At 39.7% G+C, this 26,168-nt stretch overlaps 6 protein-coding genes across 8 annotated transcripts in view; 3 read left to right on the top strand and 3 right to left on the bottom strand.

The window, feature by feature from the left end:
- Positions 1–1,991: 1,991 nt before the first annotated feature.
- LOC124192804 (signal recognition particle receptor subunit alpha homolog) lies at positions 1,992–4,639 on the top strand. Its single transcript, XM_046586297.1, has 10 exons — positions 1,992–2,205; positions 2,273–2,657; positions 2,727–2,865; positions 2,934–3,090; positions 3,162–3,310; positions 3,372–3,516; positions 3,587–3,950; positions 4,015–4,142; positions 4,206–4,382; positions 4,451–4,639. Exons 1-10 carry the CDS (start codon positions 2,089–2,091, stop codon positions 4,574–4,576), a joined length of 1,887 nt encoding a protein of 628 aa, XP_046442253.1. The 5' UTR covers positions 1,992–2,088; the 3' UTR covers positions 4,577–4,639.
- A 1-nt stretch (position 4,640) lies between these two features.
- LOC124192805 (protein maelstrom homolog) lies at positions 4,641–6,813 on the bottom strand. Of its 2 annotated transcripts, none has more exons than XM_046586298.1 (8): positions 6,526–6,813; positions 6,273–6,465; positions 6,063–6,209; positions 5,863–6,002; positions 5,532–5,801; positions 5,272–5,463; positions 5,132–5,210; positions 4,641–5,056 (listed from the first exon to the last, which is right to left on the bottom strand). In XM_046586298.1, the coding sequence occupies exons 1-8, from the start codon at positions 6,664–6,666 to the stop codon at positions 4,839–4,841; spliced, it is 1,380 nt and encodes a 459-aa protein (XP_046442254.1). In that variant the 5' UTR covers positions 6,667–6,813; the 3' UTR covers positions 4,641–4,838. The 2 variants fall into 2 exon arrangements, with proteins under 2 accessions (XP_046442254.1, XP_046442255.1); XM_046586299.1 differs by having other exon boundaries at positions 5,132–5,207.
- Positions 6,814–7,138: 325 nt separating this feature from the next.
- Positions 7,139–9,614, bottom strand: LOC124192806. The gene is made up of 4 exons (XM_046586300.1): positions 9,077–9,614; positions 7,824–9,007; positions 7,483–7,719; positions 7,139–7,404 (listed from the first exon to the last, which is right to left on the bottom strand). Exons 1-2 carry the CDS (start codon positions 9,350–9,352, stop codon positions 8,279–8,281), a joined length of 1,005 nt encoding a protein of 334 aa, XP_046442256.1. The 5' UTR covers positions 9,353–9,614; the 3' UTR covers positions 7,139–7,404; positions 7,483–7,719; positions 7,824–8,278.
- A 344-nt stretch (positions 9,615–9,958) lies between these two features.
- On the top strand, positions 9,959–11,856 carry LOC124192801 (60S ribosomal protein L22-like). Its single transcript, XM_046586292.1, has 4 exons — positions 9,959–10,117; positions 10,398–11,029; positions 11,201–11,328; positions 11,504–11,856. Exons 1-4 carry the CDS (start codon positions 10,093–10,095, stop codon positions 11,763–11,765), a joined length of 1,047 nt encoding a protein of 348 aa, XP_046442248.1. The 5' UTR covers positions 9,959–10,092; the 3' UTR covers positions 11,766–11,856.
- A 1,610-nt stretch (positions 11,857–13,466) lies between these two features.
- Positions 13,467–14,814, bottom strand: LOC124192802 (tafazzin-like). 2 transcript variants are annotated; one of them, XM_046586293.1, is made up of 4 exons: positions 14,630–14,814; positions 14,422–14,509; positions 14,226–14,354; positions 13,467–14,154 (listed from the first exon to the last, which is right to left on the bottom strand). In XM_046586293.1, exons 1-4 carry the CDS (start codon positions 14,666–14,668, stop codon positions 13,604–13,606), a joined length of 807 nt encoding a protein of 268 aa, XP_046442249.1. In that variant the 5' UTR covers positions 14,669–14,814; the 3' UTR covers positions 13,467–13,603. The 2 variants fall into 2 exon arrangements, with proteins under 2 accessions (XP_046442249.1, XP_046442250.1); XM_046586294.1 differs by having other exon boundaries at positions 14,437–14,509; positions 14,630–14,812.
- A 263-nt stretch (positions 14,815–15,077) lies between these two features.
- Positions 15,078–26,168, top strand: part of LOC124192798 (protein prickle-like) — a 46,130-nt gene continuing 35,039 nt past the window's right edge. Inside the window, exons 1-2 of the mRNA XM_046586290.1 lie at positions 15,078–15,366; positions 25,966–26,066. Of these exons, the coding sequence (XP_046442246.1) occupies positions 15,334–15,366; positions 25,966–26,066 (134 nt within the window). The 5' untranslated portion in view covers positions 15,078–15,333. The remainder of the gene's footprint in view (positions 15,367–25,965; positions 26,067–26,168) is intronic.

Genomic DNA, 26,168 nt, shown 5'->3' with positions numbered 1-26,168 from the left:
TCAAAGAGTATATGCAGTGGAACACTTTTTCAATTTTTTTTAATTTTATTGATGAATTTTAAGGCGAAAACGGAGGACGTCCCTCATCACCCACCCCAGTGTCCTCAATTACCCCCCAAAATAGGCCCCTCCCACAAATCTGAGGAAACTTTAAAGGTATTTTATGGGGAAATGGTTCATTATAAAATTATATAAAAAATATGGGGGGTTCATTACAATATGGAATACATAAAAACAAAATTTTAAAGAAATTCAATAATTAGTTTGGGAGATATAGGGGGGAAACAAAAACCGTCCCGTTTTACTCCAGTCTCCCCTATACCGTCGATGTAGACACCATTACATTTCCTACATTAAAGCTACATCTCCGAGCAATGTCCTGTTCATTATGGGGTGCGTTTATCATGCCAGAAATTGTTATTAAACCATATTATAAATTTTTTTTTCTATAAATTCCTATAAAATCAAATGGATTTGTTCTCTCTTTTGAAATAAAAAGAAAGTCTTTTGTGAGGATCGAAATTCTTTCCAACGATTCCGTCTATCTCAGCTGTTACTGCTAGGCCAAGTGAACTACTAAAATTTGGTTTACTTTAAAGTATTAATTATTGAACGGCAATGTTAAATCTACCTAATTATGGTATATGAGGGGATGGTATGTTCTCGCACTAGAATTTTCCCATAAGGCTAGATCCTCGGTTTTCATGTTTTTTTTCCAAAGTCCTTTGCCGCGATCTGCCACCAAGCGTAGCGTTACTGAATCGTGTTTCTTGAATGTGCTTCCAAAAACGCGGTATGATTAGCAATTTTTAATCATATTAAGAAATTGGTAGCCAAGTTAGAAGAGCATCGAGTTTCCATGAGGGACGACGTAGGTTCAAAGCGTCAATCAAACTACTTTTTGGTTTTCCTTTTTTTCTATATTTTTAAAGCGAAATTCATAGAATACCTAGATTCTGTAAAAAATGCGAGTTTTTTCACATTTTTAAAATAAAATTCTAATTTGTTTTCGTTCGCAATGACTTAGAAAAAAAAACGTGTTCAGACATAGTTCTGGAGTTCTGGAGAAAATCCGCTTGGTGTCACTACCATTTATCGTGGCAACCTGGGATTAGGGCTGTGGCCTGGACGTTTTTTAGCGGTTTTTTTAAATGGGTTTTTAGATGGGTTTTTCTTCTTCCGCGGGTTGGAGCGGGTTGGGCCAACAGAGCAAATGGGTTCGGCCCGGGCCGACCCATGGGTCAAAAAATTTTTACCGGCCGGGTAACGGCCCGGGTAAAAAATCGGGTCAAACACACTTTTTTTTACAAACTTTAAAAAATTCCCTTAATTTCTTAATTATCTTCTTCTTCCAACAGTGACACGTCAATTCTGTCTTCTGAACACCCCTGAACGCCCTTTTCTACCGCGTATTCTACTTTTCATGCTACGAAATTATCGTAGAGCATTTGGCGGCAATATTTTGAGGCCGCAGGCATAGAGAATAACGAGCTTCTCTATGTGACTACTAGATGGCGCCACCGCTCGGGTTGGCCCGCGGACCCGGGGGTTCAACCCGTCGCCCACCCCGTTAAAAAAAATGCCTCGGTGGGTCGAGTCGGGTTGGGTTTTTTTTCGTTCAGCCCGGGCGGTGGCCCGGGTTTTCATACCATGACCTAATCTTCCGAAATATTTTCAGAGTCCCTAACTTGTTTCAGATAAGGTTAAACGTTGCTTATAAATTCATAAAATTTTTTTATTCAGAATAAAATTTTGCATTTTCATTCCTATGATTGCCGTTGTCTTACTGCCATCTGTGAAGAAAATGGTAAAGCGTAAAATATTTCTCGAAAACTTCAAACGAAATTCCGCACGTGAATTAAAAATGAAAATAATAAGCTAAAATGTGATAAGCTTATATGTAGAAGCATACGAGACAAAGGTAAAGTCAGCCAATTAAGGAAAGAATGACGTTCAAGTTTTCTAATCCAATTAACCATTTGACAACGTTGAATCACTCATTGTTGTGACGTGTAGAAAGTAGGCAGACAGAATCTAGGGCAAATCGCTATTTCAAAAACGTTGAACCAGCTTTAAACGATAGAAAAAATGTTGGATTTTTTTTCAATTTTTAGCAAAGGAGGCATAGTGTTATGGTGCTTTCAAGGAACATCCCAGATATTTACTTCTTCGGTTAATGCGCTAATTAAAGCGGTTATTCTACAGGTATTTTGCTCTTGTTATTCAAGTCCAACCATATGTTGTCAACAATGTTTTATCGACCTTTAATCAGGAACGTACAGGCCAGCTGTCATATGATCACGATAATGTTACCCTTAAGTACAAACTGGACAATGAGTTTGAACTTGTCTATGTGGTGGCTTACCAAAAAATTTTACAACTGTCGTATGTTGACAAGTTTTTAAATGACATCCATCTGGAGTTCCGAGACGCCTACAAGAATGAACTACAATTGCAACAGTTTGGAGGGAAATTTGAAATCAATGAAATGTTTAACAGTATCCTTAAATCTGCTGAGGATTGGGGAAGGTTGCAAGCAGCTGCTCCCAAGATGATGAAGTCATTTGAAGAATCCCAGAAGTCCAAGAAGACAGTGGCTTCAATGATTGAGAGAAAGGGAGATGACAAGGAAAACAAAAAAGTTAAAAAAGTTGAAAGTTAGTTATTTGTGTTTTTTGTTTTTTTTGTATTCAGAGCAAAATACTAATTTATTATTTTATTAATAGTCAAAGTACCTGAAGTTAAACCAGAAATTATCCAAAACATCGAATTATCCGAAGAGGATATTATTCAGCAAAAAAGACGTGAGTTCGCTGAGAAGATGGCGGCTGGGAAAAACAAAAGCAAACCACCCACTGAAAAACTGTAATTTAGCATGCGGAATTCCTTTCGTGAAGCATCTATTCATCTACTTGTACTATGCATAATTCCAGGAAAAGTCCCAAAGCGACTTCAAAGAAATCCAAAGAGAGTCGAGTTTGGCCATTGGGTGGAGCCCCGAAAGACATGGAAACACTAGACTATACTAAAGATAAAGATATTGGCGAAAGCCCGTTGCCGCAGCAAGCTGTGTACCTACCAGACCCCAAGGTAAGAGAGATTTCCGGATTTAACATGACTTGCAAACTAATCAATATTTGTATATTTTTTTGTCCTCTTAGTCTGTAGGCACTCTGCAAGGTGAAGTTCGAGATATGGATTTCGAATCGGAGTCGGAAGAAGAAGAACAACAAGAAGAGGGAACAACTGATTATGTACCGAAGCAAGTGACCCAGCAAAAGAAGCAGACGGGAATATTTTCGCTATTTAAGTATAAACAGCTTTTTATTACTTCATCTGAAACGTTGCTTTAAATATTGATGGTTGTATAGGAACTTGGTGGGATCAAAGACCATAACTGAAGAAGTAATGACACCCGTTTTGGATAAGATGCGTGATCACTTAATTGCTAAGAATGTCGCTTCCGAGATTGCCGGTAAATTGTGTGACTCTGTGGCCGCTAAACTCAACGGCAAGGTTAGTCGGTAGAAACTCTAATATTATTTAAAAATCTGATGTTAATTAATTTAACTATCCTCCCCAAAAGGTGCTTGGAACGTTTGAGAGCTTGGCTAACACGGTTAAAGCATCTCTCACGGAATCTTTGGTGCAAATCCTGTCTCCCCGCCGACGAGTTGACATTTTGCGTGACGTCTTTGAATCCCAGCGACAAAATCGGCCATATGTTATGTCTTTCTGTGGTGTCAACGGCGTGGGCAAATCCACCAATCTAGCCAAAATCTGTTTTTGGCTTATAGAAAATAATTTTCGCGTCTTGATTGCTGCCTGCGATACCTTTCGCGCTGGAGCCGTCGAGCAACTTCGTACTCACATGCGCCATTTGAACTCGATTCATCCACCGGAGAAGCATGGAGGTAGACAAATGGTCCAGCTTTACGAAAAAGGATACGGTAACTTGTAATTTTTTCGTATTAAGGAGACGATCAATTACACTGATTCTTGTTATAATTACAGGGAAAGACGCTGCTGGAATCGCCTTAGAAGCAATTAACTATGCTCGAGATGGAGGTATTGATGTTGTGATGATTGATACTGCTGGGCGGATGCAGGACAATGAACCGCTGATGAGAGCCCTAGCCAAAGTAAGTTCTGGACTTTTTTTTATAAAAAAAACTCTCTTTAATGCTTTATTTTTTGAATTCTAGTTGATTAAAGTCAACGAGCCAGATTTGGTACTTTTTGTCGGAGAAGCTCTTGTAGGCAATGAGGCTGTCGACCAACTGGTCAAATTCAACCAAGCATTAGCTGATTACTCTAATTCAGAAAATCCGCATACTATTGATGGAATCGTCCTAACTAAATTTGATACAATCGATGACAAGGTAATTATTTTTGGTTTTGTTTACAGTTAGACATTTAATTTTTATGGTGAGTGGCTCTTTTTTCGCAGGTGGGTGCTGCCATATCAATGACGTACATTACCGGACAACCCATCGTCTTTATTGGCACTGGCCAAACGTATGCCGACTTGAAGACTCTAAATGTCAAGGCGGTAGTTAGCATCTTAATGAAATAAATCAATTATATTGAAAAGGGAATATTCCCCTTGGTTTTTTCAAATAAATGGGAAATACGGAAAGTACTGGAAAAAGAAACAGTCATAATTTATTTCTGGATTAACATTTGAAAGACATTTTTGGAAATTTCCCCGTAAGACATCACTTTGGGATGGATAAGAAAACATAATTGTAGCGACATATTTTCTGCTGCTAAGAAAACTGAGAATTTTTTTTTACCGTGTAAGGATATAAGGATAATAAGAAAGGTATCAATACGATTTAATCGTCACTTAAGAGAAATCCGCGGCCACGGCCTCTTCCAGCGGGAGTTGATGGTGCACTTTCTTGCGAAGGTGGTCCTGGAGTTATGGGTTCCGAAATTAATTTCATCGGTGATGCTCCTGCTAAAATTCCACGCCCAGCTCCAGGTAGGACACTTTGGGGTTTACCAAAATTGGCTGCTACGCGCGGTCCGACGGATTTCATGACAATTTTCGCTGTAGATCATTAAACAAGCAAATAAGTATCGTCGATAACCAAATAAAACACGTTCAGAAAATTAAGAAACTCACAGAAAGTGTTTGGCAAGCGTGGAACAGATTCAATAGCTTCTTCTTCGTCCTCGTCATCTTCTTTCATAACGGGTGTCTGCTAAAAATGGTCTTACATGTACTATTCATCGTATTGGAAAATAGTAATTAATATTTATCACCTGTGCATCCTGAACCTTGTCAGCTTTAGGCATAACCACGTAGCGATGTTCGTCAGCAATGCTAGCAGGAACGTGGCGATTAGGCAGCAAAGACAAGTCATAATGCTCGCAACACATGTCAGCAATAGTGTAGGCGTAGTTTTTCACTTTTGTCAATGAACAATAAGTCACATTATCCTGATCTTCATGCCACTGTCGTAAAGAATTGTAATTTTATCGTAATTTAATTGAAGCATATTTTATTTATTAAAATAATTTACCTCGCAAGCCATATTTGGGCTGAACTGAAACACTCCGTTACCAAAATATTCAGACACTTGAGATGTACTGGTGAATCTCAGCCGCGGGTCGTCCAAATCGGCATAGCGACGCAACTCGTAAAAGAGTTTGTTCAAGCTGTAAGTCTTGAACGGATTCATTTTCTCGTATCCGTTATCCAACTCACAGCTCTTTTCTATTAACCACTCTAGAATATAAATCGCCTTTACTCTATCTTCATCGACGAAAAATAATGGGGCATAGCCACCATCCTGTAAATGAACACATCATTAGAAAATGTATATAAAAAAAATAAGTTGAAAACAAATATACCTGCTGTTTTAGCATTCTTTTGATGCTGTTGGTGATGGCAACATAATTATTATTGAACAAATTAAAACCAGTAGCAGGAATTTTGTGTGTTTTTTCTGAGTGAAGACCAGCTTCATAGGCATAACCAAGTCGCAGTTGTCCTGTTTATAAATAATTATGTTAAAAATTGTTTTAAAAAATGGCAGTCAACTTTTTATCACCAGGATTCACAAATTCATGTATACAGCTGGCAATTCCATCTGCTAACGAAAACTTGACTATGGCCATCTCACAAGGTGGGTATTCTCCTTCGTCAGTAGAAACAGCAATGTTGAAGTGAGCCAAATGGAAATAGTGATTCACCAGAGCTAGTGTTTGATAAAAGTTATTTTTAAGGAAGCAGAATAAGCCAGTTTAATTTCAAGCCATACTTCCTTGGCCATGTAAGTATGCAACCAAATCCTCAATTTTCTGGAAAACTTGGCTTTTTTCAATAATTTTCTTCTGTTCCTCTCTTTCCTTCCATGCTAGTGGTACCCCACGGGTATCTAATTTCTCTTCTTTTATCATGGGGCCACCTTTAGCCCTTTGATTATAAACGGCTTTTTGTTCTGTGGTCAGATTCTGTAAAATTTGTGTACACATTAAATGCATGAAAAAACAATAATTTTGTAGCAGTCATACATTCCATAATGGAGTACAAACAGGATGAACATCCATCAAACCCCCAGGAAATTTGTGCCCATCAGATTCAAGTCTTGGTCTCATTTCAATCATGAACATCATAAAACCATTGGCCTTTTGTGTCTTCTTTTTAGGTGGCATTTTCTTAAACAAATTAAACTGGGAAAGGCGAATAATAATGTGTAACGCTAAGGAGACCAAAAACAAACGTGTGTGCTGTGCTGTAAAACTTTTGAACTAGAACATGTGGGAGAAACGCACACACCAGAGTACCAGACAACGTAAGCAATTCTTCACAGTGATAGCGCCCCTAGTGGGCATTGGGGCAGCACCAATCAAAAGCATAGAAATGGTTACTAAGCTCGTTTGTATCTAATTTAAAAAAAAATTAAAGTTAATCATTTTACAAGCAAAGGAACATTTCTCTTACTACAACGATGAATGAATTTTTACTAAAAACGAGTGCTTGCAGCTTTATATTTAACTAAAATGTTGTTGTCAAGTAGCCAAAGTATTTATATTTGGCAATAACGAAACGATAAATTCATCTCCTTTCTCATTACATTTCTTTATATAAATTTTTTAATAAAGAGTTTCGGTTGCATAGTGATAGTTTATGGTTGGAACGATAATATATTTGCGTGGATATCAGTTTACAGTAAATACATTTTACTTCTAAAGTTTACGCAGCGTGTATAACAACAAATTCACCCCATACATTTAGAATGAAAACAAGTTAATAACGAACATTTGGATTAGGATAAAAATTATTGTAGACTGGAAGTGCTGATGCCAAGTAACCACCTGGGGCATAACTAGTTCCTGGCCATCCTCCAGAGTAAGGGTCCGAGAAGAAAGGCTGTGCTCCGGAACCATAACCTTCAGGTGTACCAACGTTCAATTTCAAGAATTTTAAAAGGATGTCTTATAATAAATCAAAAACCGTAGTGGGCATACCGTAAGGCATAGTGCTGACAAATCCGTATGGATTGGCTTTGCCTAAATAGAAAGATCCAAACCAATTTTGATTCCGTGTGCCATATCCGCAGTTATAAGCTGATCCATAAGCCCCACTTTGACAGGCGTATGCTGCTTGAGCGTCGTAGAGATCGTTGTGGTAGTTGTACCCCATTTGGCCTCGAATGGTGGGCAGATTTGCGGCCACCATCACTACAAGAAAAATGGCTGACGTGCCTAGTGAGCACAGAAAAAAAAAAAGATCAAACATCTAATCCACCGAATAAAGAAACTCAGACCGCCAATAGATCCAATTATGACGTAACGTAGGAAATACTTACAAACTTTCATGGCGCTAACAGGTGTGAATAAAGTACACCAGACGATCGACTACAGGTGTACTGGGCACGAGACTTAGTTCAAGAGTGTCGTCTCTAGCGAGTTTCCTTTTAATTAACAACTCGGGATTGACAACAGGGTGAGATTTTCATGCTCCAGGCAAATTTTTTTTTAAATTTAAGTTTAAATAGTTACTATTGTTCACACCCACCGACCCCACCGTCTGCCGCGGGCTTATTATTGTTGTACTTTTGGGCATGTGTTACTTTGCATTCAATTTGGTAAACTGATTAAAAAGACAACCAACTTTTATTACTGACTTTATTATTTATTTGAAGGAAGATTATACAAATCGACACGTGAGGTTTGAGATGTTATATTGTCACTGATGGCCAAGGTTAAGAGTATTTGAATTACATGATACAACTGTGCGAGTTTTTTTTTGTTTTTTGTTTTCTTAGATTTGTTCGAGTTCGACAGCATCGTCTTTACATTCGTCAACAACTTTGCGATGGCGAACAATTCCGCCGCGCATCGCTCTACACTGTTTGTGCAAAAGAATAAAATCAGGAACAATGTCTTTTAAATGCCACAAAATACCGATCACATTTTTCATGACGAAAAGAGAGATATCAGATCCATAGCCTGACCACAAGTAGACTCGAACGGCTAAGTAGGGGACGTTAACCAATGACATATGACTCAGGTGATAAACACCGTTTAGATCAAGAGGTTTTTCTAGTTGACCGAAATCGCTCAACGAATATTGATAGAGGGCAATAGTTGGCAGGAAGAAATTGATACACGCAAAAACAAGAACAAAGTTTTCAAAGTCGTAAGTAACAGCGAGATGAGACTCTTTAATAATGAGGATGCTAAGAAAAGCAACCGAATCCAGCAGCTCGAACGCCGTGTTTGTGCACATGGACTTGATGGCAAGGGCACGCTGAGAATCTTTTTCTGAATCATGATGAGCAGCAACTAACAATATAAACACAATAGTTGATGAGGAAATGGTAAACTTCAACAATTGTGGGCCAAATATATCTTGAGGTTTGAGTGTGTTGATGATTTCAGATTTGAATATGAAAGCTACTTTGGTGACTAGGCATGTGGCATAACAAATCCATGCCAAATAACACAAAGGGAGAACTCCAAGAACACTCTTTCCTACTGGACTTGGTACCTAATAAAAATGATAGAACATGTAATAAGTATTTTTAAAAATCAAATAAATTATAAGATTGCTAATTACTGTAGAAAGACTGTGCTTTTCTTCCTTTTTCTTCTTCAGTAGCTTCTGTTCAGTCAGGTAAGAATATGCCCTGATTGACATGGCAACAAACAGACCAGCCATGAAAAGATCGCCAAGAAACCAAAAGTAACTAGCCAGATCCCAGTTCCATGTGTAGGAAATTATGTAGGTATTCAGAACAAGAGATTGGAGGATAAGCACTATAATTAGAAAGGCACAGTTCAGGATATGGAAGGTCTTGTTCGAAATGCAGTTCAATATTTTTTGACTGCCCATTTTACAAGTAAAATCTATGTCAGCTGACTGTCAATACTTTGAAATGGCTATCACAACAGTGGGGAAATTTTTTTAAAAAGCATGAAGATGAGATTCAATTAATCAGTCAGATAGACTTTAAAGACTGTTAACGTTTGTTTTGATTCAGCGGATTAACGAAACTTCAAAAGTTGAAAGGAAGACGAAAAAACTAAAAAAGCAAGTCGCATCAGCCGACTAATAACAGCAGCAGCAGTTTCCTTATTTCACCGGTAGATGGTTTGGTGACTAATAAATGATCACGCAATTAATCACGCAATTAATCGATGAAAAATCGGGATTTGCAAATTGATGTAATAAAATAAATAAAACTATTGCAGAAATGTACAAAATAAAACAAAAAAATTAATATTTTTAAAATGCGTGAAGATTTTAAGAAATACACCACGAAGAAAAAGAAAACAGAGGTAAAATCATGAGCGCAAATGCGTTTTATTATAATACTAGTTTGGAAATTTAACAGTAAATAATATCGAATAAATCAAATCTTCTTTTCTGAAATTTAGTCTAAAATGCATGAATATTTCGTGAACCTAGTAAAAATACGATTGTGAAGAAAACGTGTGTTTAGGGATGCCGTACGGTAAAATTGGTGCTCTTGTGGGGCAGCCATTTTATTCCATTCCTCCTTCGTTTTCTACTACTAGCCTTCATTTCTTTTTCCCTTCAGTCCTTGCATCCTATAGGATACACCAGCCACCATGGCCCCGAAAGCAAAGCCACCCGGTGAGAATAATTTTCTATTTTACTTGACGTTAAAAGTCTATTTCAGGCCTCAAAACTTTGTTTGTAGAAAAGTGAACTTGTGTTTTTTACAATTACTAAATTCTACAGAAGTTTAAGAATCCTAACAGGGTTCTGTAAGTCATTCACCATTAGGTCCCGTCAGACCACGTGTATTATCGACATTGCCCGTCAATATGGACCATAATTTTAATGTCTATGAGAGATCTATTGAAGATATAATTATATTATAACATTAATTATTTATAATTATTAATTTCAGCAAAGGAAGAGAAGAAGGCTGCCCCAGCTGCTGCTGCGGCTGCGGCACCTAAACCAGAGGCCAAGAAGAAGCCAGCAGATAAACCAGCAGCTGCTGCTGGACCTGCACCCAAAGCAGCCAAGACTACTCCTGCTGCTGCCCCTAAAGCTGCCGCTGCTGCTCCTAAGGCTGCTGCTGCTCCCAAAGCTGCTGCTGCCCCCAAAGCCGCAGCTGCTCCAAAGGCTGCTGCTGCTCCCAAGGCTGGAGCTAAGGCCCCTGCTGCTGGTGCCAAAGGAGGTAGCTCCAAGACTCCTGCTGCTGCTCCCAAGATTGCCACCAAGGCTGGTGCTGCTAAGCCCGCTGCCAAGGGTGCTGCTGCTGCACCTAAAGCTGGAGCTAAGGGTAAAGCCCCGGCTGCTTCTGCTGCTAAAGGAGCTGCAAAGAAACCAGCTGCTAAAGCTGCAACTAAAGCAACCACCAAAGCTGCAACCAAGGCACCAGCCAAGACTGGATCAAAGGCTGCCGCCAAGACCACCACAGCAAAGACTGCAACCAAAGGAGCTGCTAAGACTGGTTTGAAGAAGGGTGTTGCTGCCGGAAAGGTTGTTAAGGCCAAGTCCGCTGCTACCAAAGCTTTGTCAACTCAGAGAAAGGTGATACAAGTGTTTAAACTTTCATAAATTTTTTCTATTGATGAATATTTGTGTGGGAATCTCTCTGATTGCAAGTGACAAGAAAACAATTGCACTAACTGATAGTATAGGAAAAGTTTTGATTCTGACAGTAGTTCAGCAGTGATACTAATGAAAATTTTAATCTAACAGGTCATCAAGGGTCTTCATGGCACCCGAACGAGGAAGATCCGTACTTCCGTTGCATTCAGACGGCCCAAGACCTTCCGTCCTCCTCGTAATCCCAAATACCCCAGGCAGTCCGCACCCAAGAGGAGCAAGTATGTTCATTTTCTTGTTTATTCTTTAGAATTGTTGACAACTTCATGATGAATTTTTGTGTGGGAATCTCTCAGAGAATCATGAATGACAACCTTTTAACACTTGCTGATATATTTTGACATTGGATAAGTTATTTTACTACATGTGGATGTCACTAACTGACATTTTTTTTAGGATGGATGCTTACAACATCATCAAGCACCCACTTACCACTGAGTCTGCGATGAAGAAGATCGAAGATAACAACACATTGGTCTTTATCGTTCACCCTCGTTGTAACAAACACCAGATTCGCTCATCTGTCAAGAAACTGTATGATATCGATGTGGCCAAAGTCAACACACTTAACCGCCCCGATGGTCAGAAGAAAGCTTACGTTCGATTGGCGCCAGACTATGATGCTTTGGATGTTGCCAACAAGATCGGAATCATTTAAACGATTCGTTGGTTGTGGTGTGTCGATTTCCGGGAAAGTGGCGTTATGTTGTATCCTTTTTCGATCGATTACACGAACCGACTTCCGTGGACATTTCAGTACGTGTTTCATTCTGTTCATTATTCAATGTCTGTTCAAGATGGTTTCAGTTTAGGTACTTGAAAGTGTCATTACAGTGCTCGTGGAGATGGTGACAATAAGATGACTGAAGTTAAACGAAATCTCCGATTGTTTTCCTCAAGTCGTGAGTAACTCTTAGTCTTTCCTTTGTAGTTTTATTAAATGAACGGTAAAGAGGGAATGATTCAACGTGTTCGAGATGTGGAAAGGTGAGAATTCTTCGGTAACTCGTTCTGTCGTAATACTGGTACGTGACATCCTGTCCATCCTTCAATAAAAGATTGACTGTTTGAAAAGTTATTGTTGTAACTAACGTCGTAGAATATCCCAACTGTTAACCGTTATACCCATGGGAGTTCATGTAGATAAGTCAGCAGCGTAAGAAGACTTGCAAAAAGAGTTGTTCTCTCGACGGGTTGCCTTTAACAGTAATGTTCGCCTTTAAGCCACTACCGCCCACCTGTTATTCGTTTCTTTCTTTCTTATGATTATTGCTACCTTTTGAGCTGTCACAAAAGACACTATTTTACGGAATGTTTTATACGTAATCAATGTGCGGCTTGCCGCTAGAAGCTGCTCATTTCAGAGTCATGCTGTGTCCTCGTGTAGTAGAAAAGACCCACAGGTATTTCGGCGGCCTTTAATTCAAGGGAGGAAAAATTGGTGCCGTGTTTCACTCGGCTTATTAGAGACGCGGCTTGGTGCTTATTCTACAATGTGGTCGGCGATCTCTGAGATGATGCTCCATGTTACCTACGATTTCTTCTTGAGAAGAAAAGAACAGTGTGGGCTCGAACCCTTGGCTACCAAACTTGGTTTATTATATAGCTCATGAACTTTTCTTTTCCCTCTGCTGATTAGGAACGAGGCGTTAGAATAAGAATACAACCAGTGCAGAGCGACCAGCGTCGCCATGAAAAAGAACCAAAAAATGAATAAAGTTCTGAATCTTGAATAAAGGAATGCGATAATGCTGCGCCACTTTTTTTTTTCGTTGGGAGAATGCTGTTGTCATTTGGTTTTTCATGCGGTTTTTCTTATAGCGGTTGGTGGCTGTAGTATCATGCCCTCTTTTCCTAGTGGTGGTGCTTTGTCAACAATGACCATTCTTTTGAGGACCCACCAAAATGTAGGTTTATTTCGCATTAGCCGTGTAAATAGTTTTTTTTCCCCTTTAGGTGAAGTGTAGAGGTCTCGTCGTTTGCTTATATTTTTAAACACAATTTTTTACGTCTTTTGATTCGGTGAGACGGGTCAGCCCGCGGGGGGCTCATGTGATTATCTGCTGGAATAAAAGTGCTCGACGGGCTAACAAACAATAGCCTCTTAATGGTGCAGATCCGTGTTGGTCGTCTTTTCCTTTTTGTTCCGTAACGTGGTGGTGGTGTACGAAGAGAAAACCTTGATTCCGAAAGGGAACAATGCAAACACCTAATACAGTAGTGAGAGATGCGTGCGAAGGAAAAATATTCGAAACTATTGCGACGTGAATCACTTAAAAAGGGAACAATGACATTGGCTCCTCCGAAAACGGTATTAGTGTATAGGAATGTCAACATATGGAGTCGAATTAGAATGCAATTTAACAAATACGTAATTGTATTTGACCGAGACAGTAATCATTTTTCTTTATAGTTGTACTATGTATAACAATTCAGTGCTTAAGCTCTGGATTTATAAATTGTACACTTTTATCTGTTCAAAAAAACAAATTAAATTCAGCTCGTTTTTTTTAGTTTTGAATACATTCTCTCCGTTTGGTCCTTGAGAATCATCATTTCATCTTGAATTTTGTCCGTGATCATCTTGCGAAGCATTGTATCGTCGGCGTTCAAATCTTTGGCTTGTTGCATAACCTCCTTTAAGTCGATTGGCTGTCCGAAGTTGACCAACACCTGCTTTCCCCATTGGAAACGATAAGGGTATTCGTTGGGCAACACCTGATCCATTCCGCAATGCCAGAACGGTACTACTATAGGCATGACTTTAGACTCGGCAATGAGTCGGCCCACTCCCCACTTGAAACGTATGAAACTATTGTCCATGTTTACTCTTCCTTCAGGGAAAACATGGACCCACTGTCCATCATTTAACTTTTGAATGCAGTAATCCATGGCACGTTGATAAACTCCTCCACCTCTGACGACAGGAACACATTTCCCTCTGGCAAAGAACTGAGAATGCATATTATTTGTGAAGCAGATATTATGAGCAGTGAGAGACCATCGTATGATGTCAACATTAAACACATGTCTAATAGGGAGAATACCTAAATAAAACCAAAAAACAGATTATATGGAACTGTTCGAATATGGGAAATTTGTGTGAATATGGTCTTACTCCAAAGTCCAGGGTCATCAAAACATGATGTGTGGTTTGCTACAGTAATCACAGGAACATGACATGGGCGACTGTCGAGGGTGTCGACTAATATGTGTCTGTTCACCACTCGGGTTGAATTCATCACATCTGTATGTCAAAGTAAAGAAAAAGCCGAGTTTTGGCCAATAAATGACACAGACTACACTACTATTACATGGAGTGCTGTTACTGAGTATAAATTTGCCAATAAAGCCCACGGCTGATATGATGAAACGACTCGATAGCCGCCATAGAAATCCATTCTAAAAGAAGACATAAAAAGTATCGTGAAACCACTGCCTATTTTTATCAACATGTACGATCCATCGACAAGCTGTTGCATACTTATCACTTGACTTTTATGATTGATAACCCTAACTTACCAGCGACTGAGGGAATGGCCAAGGAACTATGTCTTTCATTGATTCGACTAATTTTAAAACAACATGCGAATCAAATAAAAAGAAATGAAAATCTCTTTACAACTGATTAAAAATAAACACAATTGGTCAATAAGAGTCAGACAACCATCCCCCTACTATTTCTCTTTTTCTAGGTATCAACGTGCAGACGTTCAAGTTGGATTCTTCACATAGAGATGGCGTTGATATGTGCCCGAGGCAATCTAAAAGAAATCTACATAACTACATCTATTTCAATTTGAAAAATATTATGTAAATGAATGAAAAAAAAAATGCTCTTTTTGTAGGTGTAATTCGCACGATAGGATTTAAAAAATGTAAGTCAAGAAGACGTTTCTAGTTTATCAGAAAACGAGTTTGAAAGAATCAAAACCGTTACCGCGCTACTGCACTGACTGGCGCCGAGTTTGGTGCAGACAGTAGGCAACCAGATGCCGTGCTATTCGGACGTGCTGACGTTCACGCTCTTCGTTTTTAGTTGACTCTTTAGGGGGGAAAAGAAGAGAAGAGTTCCGGCTTGTGTTTATTTCCAGAATTTCCAGGCATCTCTCTCTCTCTCTCTCTGAAACATCAACAACAGTTTTTGTGAGTGAGTTTCCGGTATAAATAGTGTGCTGAGGCGTCGTCTCACGTTTTTCTGTGGATTTCTTCGACTTCCAACGAGGATGAATACCAGCACTTCTCCAGCCTCGACAATGGTCAGTTTCTTTTTCATTTCGAGATATTTTTGAGTGGGAGTTTGGAATGTTTCGTTCATTTAATGGACAATGTCTTTGAGAAAACGATGCTGGTCGTCCCTACGTATTCAATGATAGAGCTCATCATTTGCATACGGCCACGAGGCCGCTCCCCAAACCAGTCACCCACACGCCGATTTATCGTTTTGCCGCTTATTTTCTTGAAGGAGAAAAATCTTGAGACTATTAATTTGAGGAAATTAAAACGAAGAAGAAACGATTAGCATACGAAGCTACTGGGCGTTTTTCGTCTCTCTCTATTCGACGGTTACCAGTTTTGGAGACTCATGGAACGAAAAATAAATCCGGGTTATTATACAGCCGTTACTGATGGCGTATTATACCGTCCTCTTTCCTCGTGGTATGTTTTCGTAGTTTGCAACAGCGTGTTAAAGAGTCGAGTGAGTGAGTAGTTAGCCTATTGTTTGAATATCACGCCAGGTGTGTCGTTTGTCACCATTCCAAAAAGGGGGGGGGGAACCCAAAGTTCATTATTACACGAGGCTGTTTTTTAAGGTTGGCTTGATCTTCTTCTTCTTCTTTCTCCCCCCTTTGCCTTTAGGCGCCGAGACAAGAAAAAAGAAGTTCTATTTTCGACCCCGACAGGATGTCTTTTATAGTTAACGACCATCAGCAGGCCAAAAGACTAAGGGGGTTTGATGATTTTTGTTCCAGGCATTTTGTACCAGTTGAAATCAAACAACCGGTTTTTTCGAGGGAGAGAACAACACAGCGGCGCTGGGTGTTTTACTTCTTTGGTTGTCGTCTCGTTGATATTCGTAAACGACCGATGACGGCGACAACAACAAAAAAATACTTTACCCTTGGCTTATGCTAAACATAACCTGTATTTTATAACAAAGGCCCTTTCTCACAAATTTTCTGCATCTATGGATGGCTAATGATGTTGAAGTAACAAGCCCGTTTGTGCTCTTGGTGGCGTTTCTCCCGAAATCGAGGTCGTGTGTAATCGGTCGGATAGCCGATCAGGTGTGTGTGGCCTTGGTTACACCACGATGACTTTTCATATGTGTATAGTTTAGCTGTTTGATCTTTTTTCTTTATATATTGGACTCTCATTGGTTTACAAAACACCAATCAACCACCCGAAACCACCACCCCCTCATCCCACCACCCCATCGTTTGGGAGCGCCTCGGTCTGTGTCGATGCGTGCGTGATTATTATTGAGACTCGATCGGATTATCCTCCACCCTCCTTCTCAATTATCTTTTGCTAATGTAACGCCAGGGAATCACGTACCCCTACGGCGACTCGGCTACTGTTTTTTGCTGTTGGGTTCATCTCGTCATCTCCTCAGCGCTGCCGAGTGTTTGTTTTGCTCACCGCTAGTCTAAGAGAAGGCAAAAGAAGTAAAATTCGGTCAGAATTCCGTTGGAAAAACTGGCTACGAAGGAATCTCTAGCGATCAGCATGACTTATATGTCGACTAACCAAATACTGTCAGATTTCCTCCGCTTATTTTTCATTTCATTCTTTAAACTAACTCAACCCCTCCTCGAGTCCCCTCATTTTATTATTTTGATGGGCGACATTATCTCCTTTTGTAGAAATCTTGGCCCTTTTGAATCATAAAAGAAAAGTAAAAAAAAAAAAAAGCTTTTTTTACTCAACCCGAACTTGCCGAGCTCTTTTTTATAGCCCGTTATAAGAGGCCGGTTACAATAGCTGCACTGGCTGAGACTTTTGCGTTTAACTTAGTCAACAACTCTAGTTGAGAAGAGTCCTCCTGTGTCACCCGTTAAAATCCAGTCAAACTGGATTTCCTTCAGTTGGCAGTGCATTAAAAGTTACCGTTTGTACGAATTGATGCAACTGTACAAATGCCGAGTTTGTAAAAGGACATGTAAAGATATAAGGCGACGAGTGAAAAATAGGGGTGGAGGAATACTAGACTAATGTTCTTCTTCTGTTTTCGTCGTTTTTGAGATCTACGCAATATAAATATTCATCGTTTCTGCTGATTTTGAAGGAAATTTACATTTTCCAAACTCATCTGCTATTTAGAATCTTCAAGATCTTCAAGAGTTCATGAGTTCAACTGTTAAAATCAAGTTCCTCGACCGGTTACGATTCGTTGGGTTGTTGCTCCTAATTATTAGCTGGGGAAACTGGATCGAGAACGACAAAACGGGAAAGACAATGGCGTGGTGCTATGGCGTAGTGAATAATAGTGCAGGGCCTCGGCGAATGTATAAAACAAACTAAAAAGAAAAGGGGTAAAATTGATTAGACCACCTGGTTACATGGACATTGATTGACAAACGTGATTTCGTCGCCAGACATCAGCAGATTTCAATTGGATTAAGTCTAGTTTTTTTTTGTTACTTTGTTTTCGGTAATTATTCGTGGAGAGCGAGCAAGGAAAACGGGATCTCGTTTTTAGGTGATTGTTCATTAATCAAGTAAAAAACGTGAACTCGTTGGTTATCGAATTAATGGAATATCAAGTTCTATTATTTAGGCATTTTGATTTGTTTTTGTCTCGATGGGAATATGCCTGCAGCTTCTTCCTTCTTCTACTTTTATGTGCCGTGCCCGTTAAGCCTCAATCATCCAAGGAGAGGTCAAAAGAAGTGGAAAAACAACAAGGAATGCTACATCTTCCCATCTATCCATTAGAGTGCTTTAGACAATATTGTCCACGACATGTATACTGCCTGTAGACGATGTTGCTCTGCTTTCGTTCGTTCTGGGAAAAAGATTTTTAGAGTGCGGTGGGACGACCGCCCAGGGTAAATTCCGTGTTTGTGCAGTTACGTTTTTTTGATCTTATCCGCTTTGACACTCTCAATTGAATTTACAATCGACTTTGCAACGATAATATTATCAAGGACCGCATGTTGGCTGGTCTTTGGCCATTCACCATATGGGCACATTGTTTTGAAGGAAACTTTCACGCACCATCTGTCTTTTTTTTTTTCTTTTTGGTTACCGTGGCTGAATCTCGCTGTACCTTGCAGCATCATCATCACTTAGTCGGCCTTCCGACAATGACGTCATCATGTGTCGATATTGTAGCATCTCTTTGTGTGTGTTGGGGTCGACAAAAAGGCAAAAAAAAAGAAAAATACTACCGTTGCTTGAATAATTCAATAGCTTCTTGGTCGGAGAATGGAATTAGTCGGGGCATTGGCTTTTGTTGGTTGGTGATGAACGAGCCGTCATCGATGGAGCGGCCTTCTTTTCCATTAGAATATTTGCAACAACACCAAAAAGTCAACGATCGAAACTTGTTGGGCTGAAAAGAAGGTCGTCGCTTTTTGAACGACTCTGCGTACACCTGTCGGGCCCAACACAAGAGTGGGCACACCTTTAACTTGTCGTCGGAAACTCGTTCGTCCGTGGGGTAGGAGAGGAACCTACCAGCAAATAGGCAAAGATGACGTGGAATCGAGAGACGACAGATGGGCGATAGAGCGAGACTAAACAATTTAATGGGTGTCTAGTGTATAAGAAGAAGAAGCCTTGCTCCTCCGAGGGGGAAAAAAACAACATGGTATACCTTATGATGAGCAGCAACAAGTGGGCTCCGAAAGCGACTTGTAACGTACCGTAAGAAGAGTTGGATGAAGAATAACGCTCGAGGGGGGGCTACTGTAAACATTCCTTGTATACCACCACTCTATACTGTAGTACTACATTATATGCTGCCCAGGCAAACGTGATCATGACTGGTTGGCTGGCCTAAAACCCCAGATGGAATCACCTCTTCTTATCTGCTTGAGAAAAGAATTCTTTCCCTCTCTATAAAAGACGATTTATTTATTTATACTTTCATGCTGATGATACGCGCAAAGCACAAAAAGTTGTTCATATTTTTATTTTTATTTTTTGGCGGATTGTCGGCTTCTTCATCTAATATCTAAAACGGAATGTTTTTTCTTTCTACTCTCCCGGAAAATAGCTTGCAGCTACAAACTTTGAATGACAGATGTTTTCCTCTTAGCCATACACAATAACAAAACCGAAAAGAAGGTTTTTTCTCTTTGAGGAGAAATGATCAGAGAGCACATTCTTCCCGTTTCGGTTTGGTTGACCCAAACCAAAAACCAAAAAATAACTTCGGATGCCGTACAAGTCTATAAACATGTCGTTTCTTCTTTTTTATTATTATTTTTCGTTCTTTTGAAGAGGTCAACATCCAAACGAAACTTAATATAGTCTTAACACAAAAGTCTTTTTTATTTTCTTCTTTTTCCCGAGAATTAACTGGCTTGATCATCACCGGTCGTCAATTTGCATAACAGGCTCTTGTGATATGACCTTTTGAGAGTCTCTCGTCGGAGTTTGGGTTTTTTTTTATTTATTTATTTTTGTTGGTTCTCTTTTCCTCGTCCCATAGTCTTATACAACCAATCTGTATTTGGGCTTCAATGAGACGGTTATCGGGTAGAGAAAAATTATCACGGGACTCTTCTAGTTCTTTCAGTCAGCCACAAGAAAAAAGAAGAAGAGCTGAAGAAGACTATAGAATCGATAATGGGTCGCGAGCAAAGGGGGGTACCTTAAATGGAGAAAACGTGTCCTTCCGCCTTTCTCTTGTTCTCTCAAGTGCTTTTAAAAATCAAGGCAAAAGAGTTTTGTGTACTGGTAGAGGCAGATGATAACATCGCTCTGTGTAGATATTTTCTTTGAACTTGTTCGTCTTTCAAAGTTTTTCTGTTAAACCAAGAAATCGTGCTCGAATTTTTTGGGTGGCTTCTCTTAATCAAATCGAGTTACTCGGCTACTTTTCCAGCAACGTCCCTTATCTTTGTTTACAATTTCCCAAGTGTAACTGAATTATTCAAGCCCGGGCCGTTATGGGTTCCGCCTGCCTTTTTTTCAATATTTATCAAATTTTTTTTTTGGGAATGGAAAAGATTTTTTTATTCGAATTGATTTATATTTATTTTTATCGAGATGATCGCTTGGCTTAATGTATTCAATTGTTTTTCGTCTTCTTGGGGCTCGTTATTTTTTCCTTGAGCTCCGGTTGTTTCCTTCATTAACTTAAGCCAATAACTCAACTTTGTATATGATGATGAATGAAGCGGAACGAAAGCGCGTGCTGTGTGGCAAACCTTAAGGGTATTTAAAGGCTCCGTGTGAATAATTCAATCATTTGCCGAAAGTTTTTAGACCACCTCTAGGCTTTTGTAACACGCCGCCTTATTTATTCGTCCAGTTTTACCCGCGGCGCTTTTTTTTTAACTTCTTTTTTGTTGTCATTATTTTTGTTTTACCTTCTCGGAGTTTTTGAAATGATCAAGTGAAGGACACGCAAGGCAACCAATCATAATAGTTCTAAATATTTCTTCAAAAAGTTGACACACTGAAACCACCGCCTCAAATTATTTCCCCTGGCCAATGGACCGGATCCGATAATGAGTCGCCAGTCGGATGAACTTGTCAAAAAAGACTTTTGAGGCAAAGGTTTTTTCCCTTTCTGCCAGCAGAAGAAGAAGAAGTGAACGTTAATGAGGTAGTCTAACGACTAGTTAATCACCGTTGTACGCAGGTAACTAGGTATGGGGTACCCACATGAACAGGGTACACAGAAAAAACACAACTGGAAAAGTAGGAAGAAGAAGAAGAAAGTTTAATATCATTTTTTTTTAAAGAAAAAAAGAATAATCATCATAATGGAAAAAACGAGAGACACCTGGCGACGGCGCTTCTTTTGTTTATCTTAGAGAAAGTCCTTTTCTTGTTCAAACTCCGCAGGCCGATTGAAATCGGACAGAGAATGTTGTTGTGTATGTATTCTCGATCTCTCCGCATCTTTTCTTTCTGTTTAGTCGTCCCCTTTTTTTTATCCCCCGGTTTTTTTCTTTTTCTTTAGTGTTATTGCTACGCAAGGATGACAGTTCCAAGAGGAAGTAGGTAGTGCGTAAAGAGGGACCTTTCTTATATAATCTCGGGATTTATATATTTTGGGGCGAATCAGCCTCGGGGGAGGTGTATAGTTGTGCGCTTTCAAGCGAGAACGCAAGATTTATCCCCCCTTGAGCTTCTTTTTTTTTCTTCTTCTTCTTCAACTTGTTTGATGTGGTTGGCAATTTTCTTGCTATTATTTTGTTCGCCAATAGATGGCGTTTAATGAGGTTCCATCCGGCTCGGCAGGTTCACGCCGGGGTCAATCCCGACCGCACCTGAGAGAGACCGTGAGAGGCTCTTTTCTTCTTCTTCTTCTTTCGGAACCGATTGGTAAAGGGAGGAGTTTATAATCTTCTTCTCTGAAACGACTTTTTGGGGTTTCGTTCAGGTCTTTTCCGTTTTTATTCGACAATTTTTTAATCATCCAAGACCATTTTTGTTGTTGTTATTTCGCTTCGGACTTCTTTCGTTCGTCGTTTTTCTCAAATGGCATTAAACAAAAAAAAAACTGAAAAAAAAATGTTGTTGGCAATCATTACCCCCAAAGGAGGAAATTGCCTCTTCTTTTGCTCGACTCCAAAACTTAGGAATTAAGAGAATCCAACATGGGACTGTTTAATGTTCCTTTTTTCTTTCTCTTTATTATAATCATTTCGAATACCTGTGAACGGGTTTTTCTTTTTGTTTCTGACGATTTGGGGGCGCCCAGGCACGATTCCTGAACTTGATTGATTCGTGCATCGGGAGAATTATCAAAGGGAAAAAGAAATGGGAAACGAAACAAAAGAAAATCAATAAAATAAAATGTCCTTATTGGGTGGCAGTTCGAGTCAAGGCCATTTCACTGGACTCCAACTGTTGACAATTCCTGAAATAATCTCTTTAGTATTCGTCAGTTGTTATCCGACTTACACAAACCAAACAAAAGGACGAAGGGTAAAAAAAAAAGTCGAAAGATCAGATTGTTCATCGTATTAGGACGATGACTAACTAACGTGATATGGGCTACCATGTAGAGAGGTCCGGTTTGTGTAATGAGACTTGTCATCTCCTCCTAGGAGAACGTCTTCTTCAATTTTGGATATTTTTATTTTCTTGATTTTTGTAACACAACAGACGATATGTCAACGTCTCCACAAAAATTGAAATACAACAAGAAGAAGAAGCTTTAACAACAACAACAAAAAACGTTCCTCCTCAACTCTTTTATGGCCATGAATAAAAAAAGGGGGGATTTAGTCGCCAGGAAAAAAGAAGAAGAGTGCGTGTCACGCCCTCTACCCCATTATTGTTGGATGACATCCATTTTGATGGATTGATGAGAAATGGTCAGCAAAATTCGCCAAGCCTCCGAAATAAACGACAGAAAAGAAAAGAACCGTCCTCTCTAAGCGGGCTTAAATTGTTTGCTGCTGTGCATTCAAAAAATAAAAATTCCCGGGAAGAGAGCCTGTCTCAAGGATGAAAATATTTTTGGTATGTAGCAAATGTTAAAAGGAGGAAAAAGAATATTTATTTCGATTTATTTTTTTGTTATTTTTCATTCCATTTCGGATTGTGCCCTCTTCTACTAAACTATATACGCTAGCACACATACAACATATATACTATAGTGCGTACCGTCTGAAAATAGTCCGGAGGGTGGAAGTAGCATAGCGCTATTTATTTTTTTATTCCTTTCATTTAGATGACGAGAATATATCCACGTAGTACGTACTACCTTGCTGGTGCTCTGTGTGTGTGTGTGTGTGTATTATAACGTTAAAAAATGAAAGAGAAAAAAAAATGTTTTTTGAAAAAAAGAATACAGGGAGAGTAGAGAGATGCGTATAATGCCAGCATGAGAGAGAAACGATCGTAAAGTAGTAAAATAATTCGTGACGGTGCAATTAATGTCGCCGCCGCCGCTGTCTGTGGAAAACCTTCTTAGAGATTCTTTTTCCCTTTCTCTCTCGTTCTTTTTTAATTTTTTAAATCACACACAAGTTTTTAAAATGGCCGCCGGTCACGTGACTCGACTGGAATAGAATTTATTTCATGTACATCAAAACAACAACATCAAAATCCGACTGTGTGTTGTTGTTCCTTTTGTTGTTTTTCCATTTCTGAAAGGAGGAGAAGAAAAAATTAAATAATTCTGTTTCACCTTTCCCGATTTGACCCCAGGTGACCCTCGCTCGAAAAACTCTTTGCCACCTATATTCTAGATTGGAGAGAGAGAGAGAGGTCATTCCGGTTATAATCGTGTCTTGGTCATTTGTCAAAAAAAAAAAAGGTTTTTTTTTTTTTTTTTTTTGCTGTTATAAAAGAAAAGTAAAACACTAAAATGCTTCCTTTCGCGTTGAAAAATTGCAACGCTGTTTTCTCTTTTTGTCCTGTAATTTGGAAAAATTTCGTTTAATGACTTGACACGCCAAAAGTTTACAAAAAAAAGTATTTCTTCTATTTCTTTTTTTGGTTTAATCGCGAGGATTGAATCAGAAGAATAAACAGGGCCGGGGATGGTGGTGGTGGTGTTGGTCGGGGTGTTGCTGCTATATTTTTCCTACGTCTCTGAGTAGAGAAGACAAACTGTCCCAAATTTGGGTAAAAAGTCGTAACCATAAAAACGGGTTAATGGGCAATCATTTTTAGTATGAAAACATCATTTCCAATCGGCCCAACAGCAGACGGAGAATAAGACGGACCAATTGAATCGTGGTGAAATTCTTTAATTTCGTTTTTTTTTTAAGGCTTGGCCTAATTCACTTTTTTCTTTCATTTGCACGTTTAATTTGTGTAGATATCTCTGGTAAAAAGTCGTTAAAAAAAGCCCATGAATAAACGGGCAGAAAAGCGGGTCCCGCACGGACTTAAAATCGAGGGGGGATCCTCCTCCTATTGTTGTGTATCACAGCCTCCGATCTCTGGGCTTCTTATTTTTGTTTCCCAATTTCTATTTTAGCTCCCTTGCGGTTTGCACGACGGCGCGGACTATTTCTAGCGCATTTTTTTGACCGAAGAGCTTTCTAATCTTCTTCTTGTTGTACACACACACCCCGCGACGCTGATTCGTACTAACTCTCCTCGCATCTCTCTCTTTATATAGCTCTGATGCTGCCCTCTTTGATTGGATGCCAAATGCAATTAACATTCATTTCCCAATGCGTTATTCGGATTGTGAACGTGAAAGAGGACCAACCCAAAAAAGAGTTTCCTTTCTTTATTTTTGTTTCGATCTATCTCTCACGAGTCGGTTATTTAAGGGCCATAGTGCTACACACAGTCAATCTCTCTCCATCCGCTGCATATAGTGGTGGTGGTAGTAGTAGTAGTACCTACCTACCTTCTCCCCCAGCGGGATTTATTAGATGCTAGTTGACAGCCCAGCCACAGTTTTACAGTTTGGTCGTGTAGGGCATGACCCTTTTTCTTTCCATCTCCTTTCTTCTTTCCGTTCGTGAAAAAAAAACGAACGGTGGAGAAGATGGAATCAAACGGAGCTGCTCCTCTCCCATTGTGTCTGTGTGAGAACGAGTCCGGGCACTCTTCCAAAAAAACAACACAAAATCCCCCCAAAAAACATATCACAAGACGGGCTAGGTACTCACACAGACAGACACACAGCATAGTTTTTCCTTAATCTAAACACAACTTATTGTCTATCTCGACATTCAACGTCTGCCAAATTGCAACATTATCATCATCGCGTCCCTTTTTTGTTGGCGTTTTCTTAGTTGGATGGTTTCCTTCCTTTTAGTTTTTTCGGTCGCCATCTAATAATAATGGACATTGTTGTTGTTTTCGGGTTAGAGCTAGACGATTGGGACACATTGTTTTTTTCTCTCTCTTCTCACGAAGTCTCTCACGGTCATTTTTAGCCATCTAGCGGAGACCAGGTAGAGATATGCTGCTCGTTAGCGGCCCTCGGGTTGTTTTCTTCTTCTTCTTCTCCTTCGAGTTTTGTTCCGGCCGCTTGACCACACGATATGTATCCGTTGTCGTCGTGGGCAGGGAGGCAGCCGCCACTTTCCCTTCCTGTCTGACTGACTAATAAGTGGATCAAGAACTCGAGCCGAAAAAGAAGAAAAGTCTCTCACGCTCGGCTTGTCGCTGTTTTGTTTGAGGGACACGACATATTCACACGCTTTTCCCTCTTTTTATTGTTAAATAAGAAAATAAACAACAACATGGACACTCCGTTTTGTATCCGATGGGAAAATGTCCGCTCAACAAAAGGAAACCAAAAAAAAAAGAACAACAACAAAAATGGGCGGTTTACACGGTCAATCGACGGCGATAATGTTCCGATAAGTTTTTTTGGTCGAAGGCAGTTTCTTCCTTTTTTTTTCTCTTCTTGTCATCGTCATCATCATCATAGGGGCTTAACTAGCTAATCATCCAAAGTGCATTAATGTGCCAACACGTTCACAGAATTCCTCGGGCTTCTTTTTATTTTTTATTTTTGTTATTTCGCTGGCAAATCATTTTCTTTCCCAGCGCTTGAGGCCTCATAAATCACCAACACGTTCCGCAGCTTTTAGGAATGGAATGAGTTATGTCGCATATTATTCGCTGTGATGTTTATAGTAAAATATATGAATTGGTAATGAAGTTTTCCTTTTTTTTCTTTTTCTCTGGCTTCCTCCCTCTCTTTCCTCATATCCATCCATCCTTCCGTTCATCCACACGCGATACAGATGGCAGCGGAGGCGGCGCTAGTACCGCCGGACGACCCGCTTCAGCGTTGCATCAAGTGTGGCGGCGACCGTTGCCCGGGCTACGCACCCCACTTTTGGCGGTAAGTCTGGAAATTACAAATTTTTCTTAACTTCTTTTTGGTGTGTGTGTGACGGGAGAGGGGGGGGGGGGGTGTGTGTGGAGAGATTCTTTGCTATCGTTG

This window comes from Daphnia pulex, chromosome 4, assembly GCF_021134715.1.
Source record: "Daphnia pulex isolate KAP4 chromosome 4, ASM2113471v1".
NCBI lineage: Eukaryota > Metazoa > Arthropoda > Branchiopoda > Diplostraca > Daphniidae > Daphnia > Daphnia pulex.
This window is presented reverse-complemented; position numbering and strand designations above follow the sequence as displayed.

What these genes read in the sequence shown, in the direction of transcription:
- LOC124192804 (XM_046586297.1), top strand. Translation starts at nt 2,089, where the DNA reads ATGTTGGATTTTTTTTCAATTTTTAGCAAAGGAGGCATAGTGTTATGG. An exon ending in GGAATATTTTCGCTATTTAA is followed by an intron (nt 3,311 to 3,371) that starts GTATAAACAGCT and finishes ATGGTTGTATAG; the next exon opens with GAACTTGGTGGGATCAAAGA. An exon ending in TTGATACAATCGATGACAAG is followed by an intron (nt 4,383 to 4,450) that starts GTAATTATTTTT and finishes CTTTTTTCGCAG; the next exon opens with GTGGGTGCTGCCATATCAAT.
- LOC124192805 (XM_046586298.1), bottom strand. Translation starts at nt 6,666, where the DNA reads ATGCCACCTAAAAAGAAGACACAAAAGGCCAATGGTTTTATGATGTTC. An exon ending in ATACTTACATGGCCAAGGAA is followed by an intron (nt 6,210 to 6,272) that starts GTATGGCTTGAA and finishes ATCAAACACTAG; the next exon opens with CTCTGGTGAATCACTATTTC. An exon ending in ACATGAATTTGTGAATCCTG is followed by an intron (nt 6,003 to 6,062) that starts GTGATAAAAAGT and finishes ATTTATAAACAG; the next exon opens with GACAACTGCGACTTGGTTAT.
- LOC124192806 (XM_046586300.1), bottom strand. Translation starts at nt 9,352, where the DNA reads ATGGGCAGTCAAAAAATATTGAACTGCATTTCGAACAAGACCTTCCAT. An exon ending in AAAAGCACAGTCTTTCTACA is followed by an intron (nt 9,008 to 9,076) that starts GTAATTAGCAAT and finishes CATTTTTATTAG; the next exon opens with GTACCAAGTCCAGTAGGAAA.
- LOC124192801 (XM_046586292.1), top strand. Translation starts at nt 10,093, where the DNA reads ATGGCCCCGAAAGCAAAGCCACCCG. An exon ending in CCCGAAAGCAAAGCCACCCG is followed by an intron (nt 10,118 to 10,397) that starts GTGAGAATAATT and finishes TATTAATTTCAG; the next exon opens with CAAAGGAAGAGAAGAAGGCT. An exon ending in CTTTGTCAACTCAGAGAAAG is followed by an intron (nt 11,030 to 11,200) that starts GTGATACAAGTG and finishes TTAATCTAACAG; the next exon opens with GTCATCAAGGGTCTTCATGG.
- LOC124192802 (XM_046586293.1), bottom strand. Translation starts at nt 14,668, where the DNA reads ATGAAAGACATAGTTCCTTGGCCATTCCCTCAGTCGCTG. An exon ending in GGCCATTCCCTCAGTCGCTG is followed by an intron (nt 14,510 to 14,629) that starts GTAAGTTAGGGT and finishes GTCTTCTTTTAG; the next exon opens with AATGGATTTCTATGGCGGCT. An exon ending in ACTCAGTAACAGCACTCCAT is followed by an intron (nt 14,355 to 14,421) that starts GTAATAGTAGTG and finishes TTTGACATACAG; the next exon opens with ATGTGATGAATTCAACCCGA.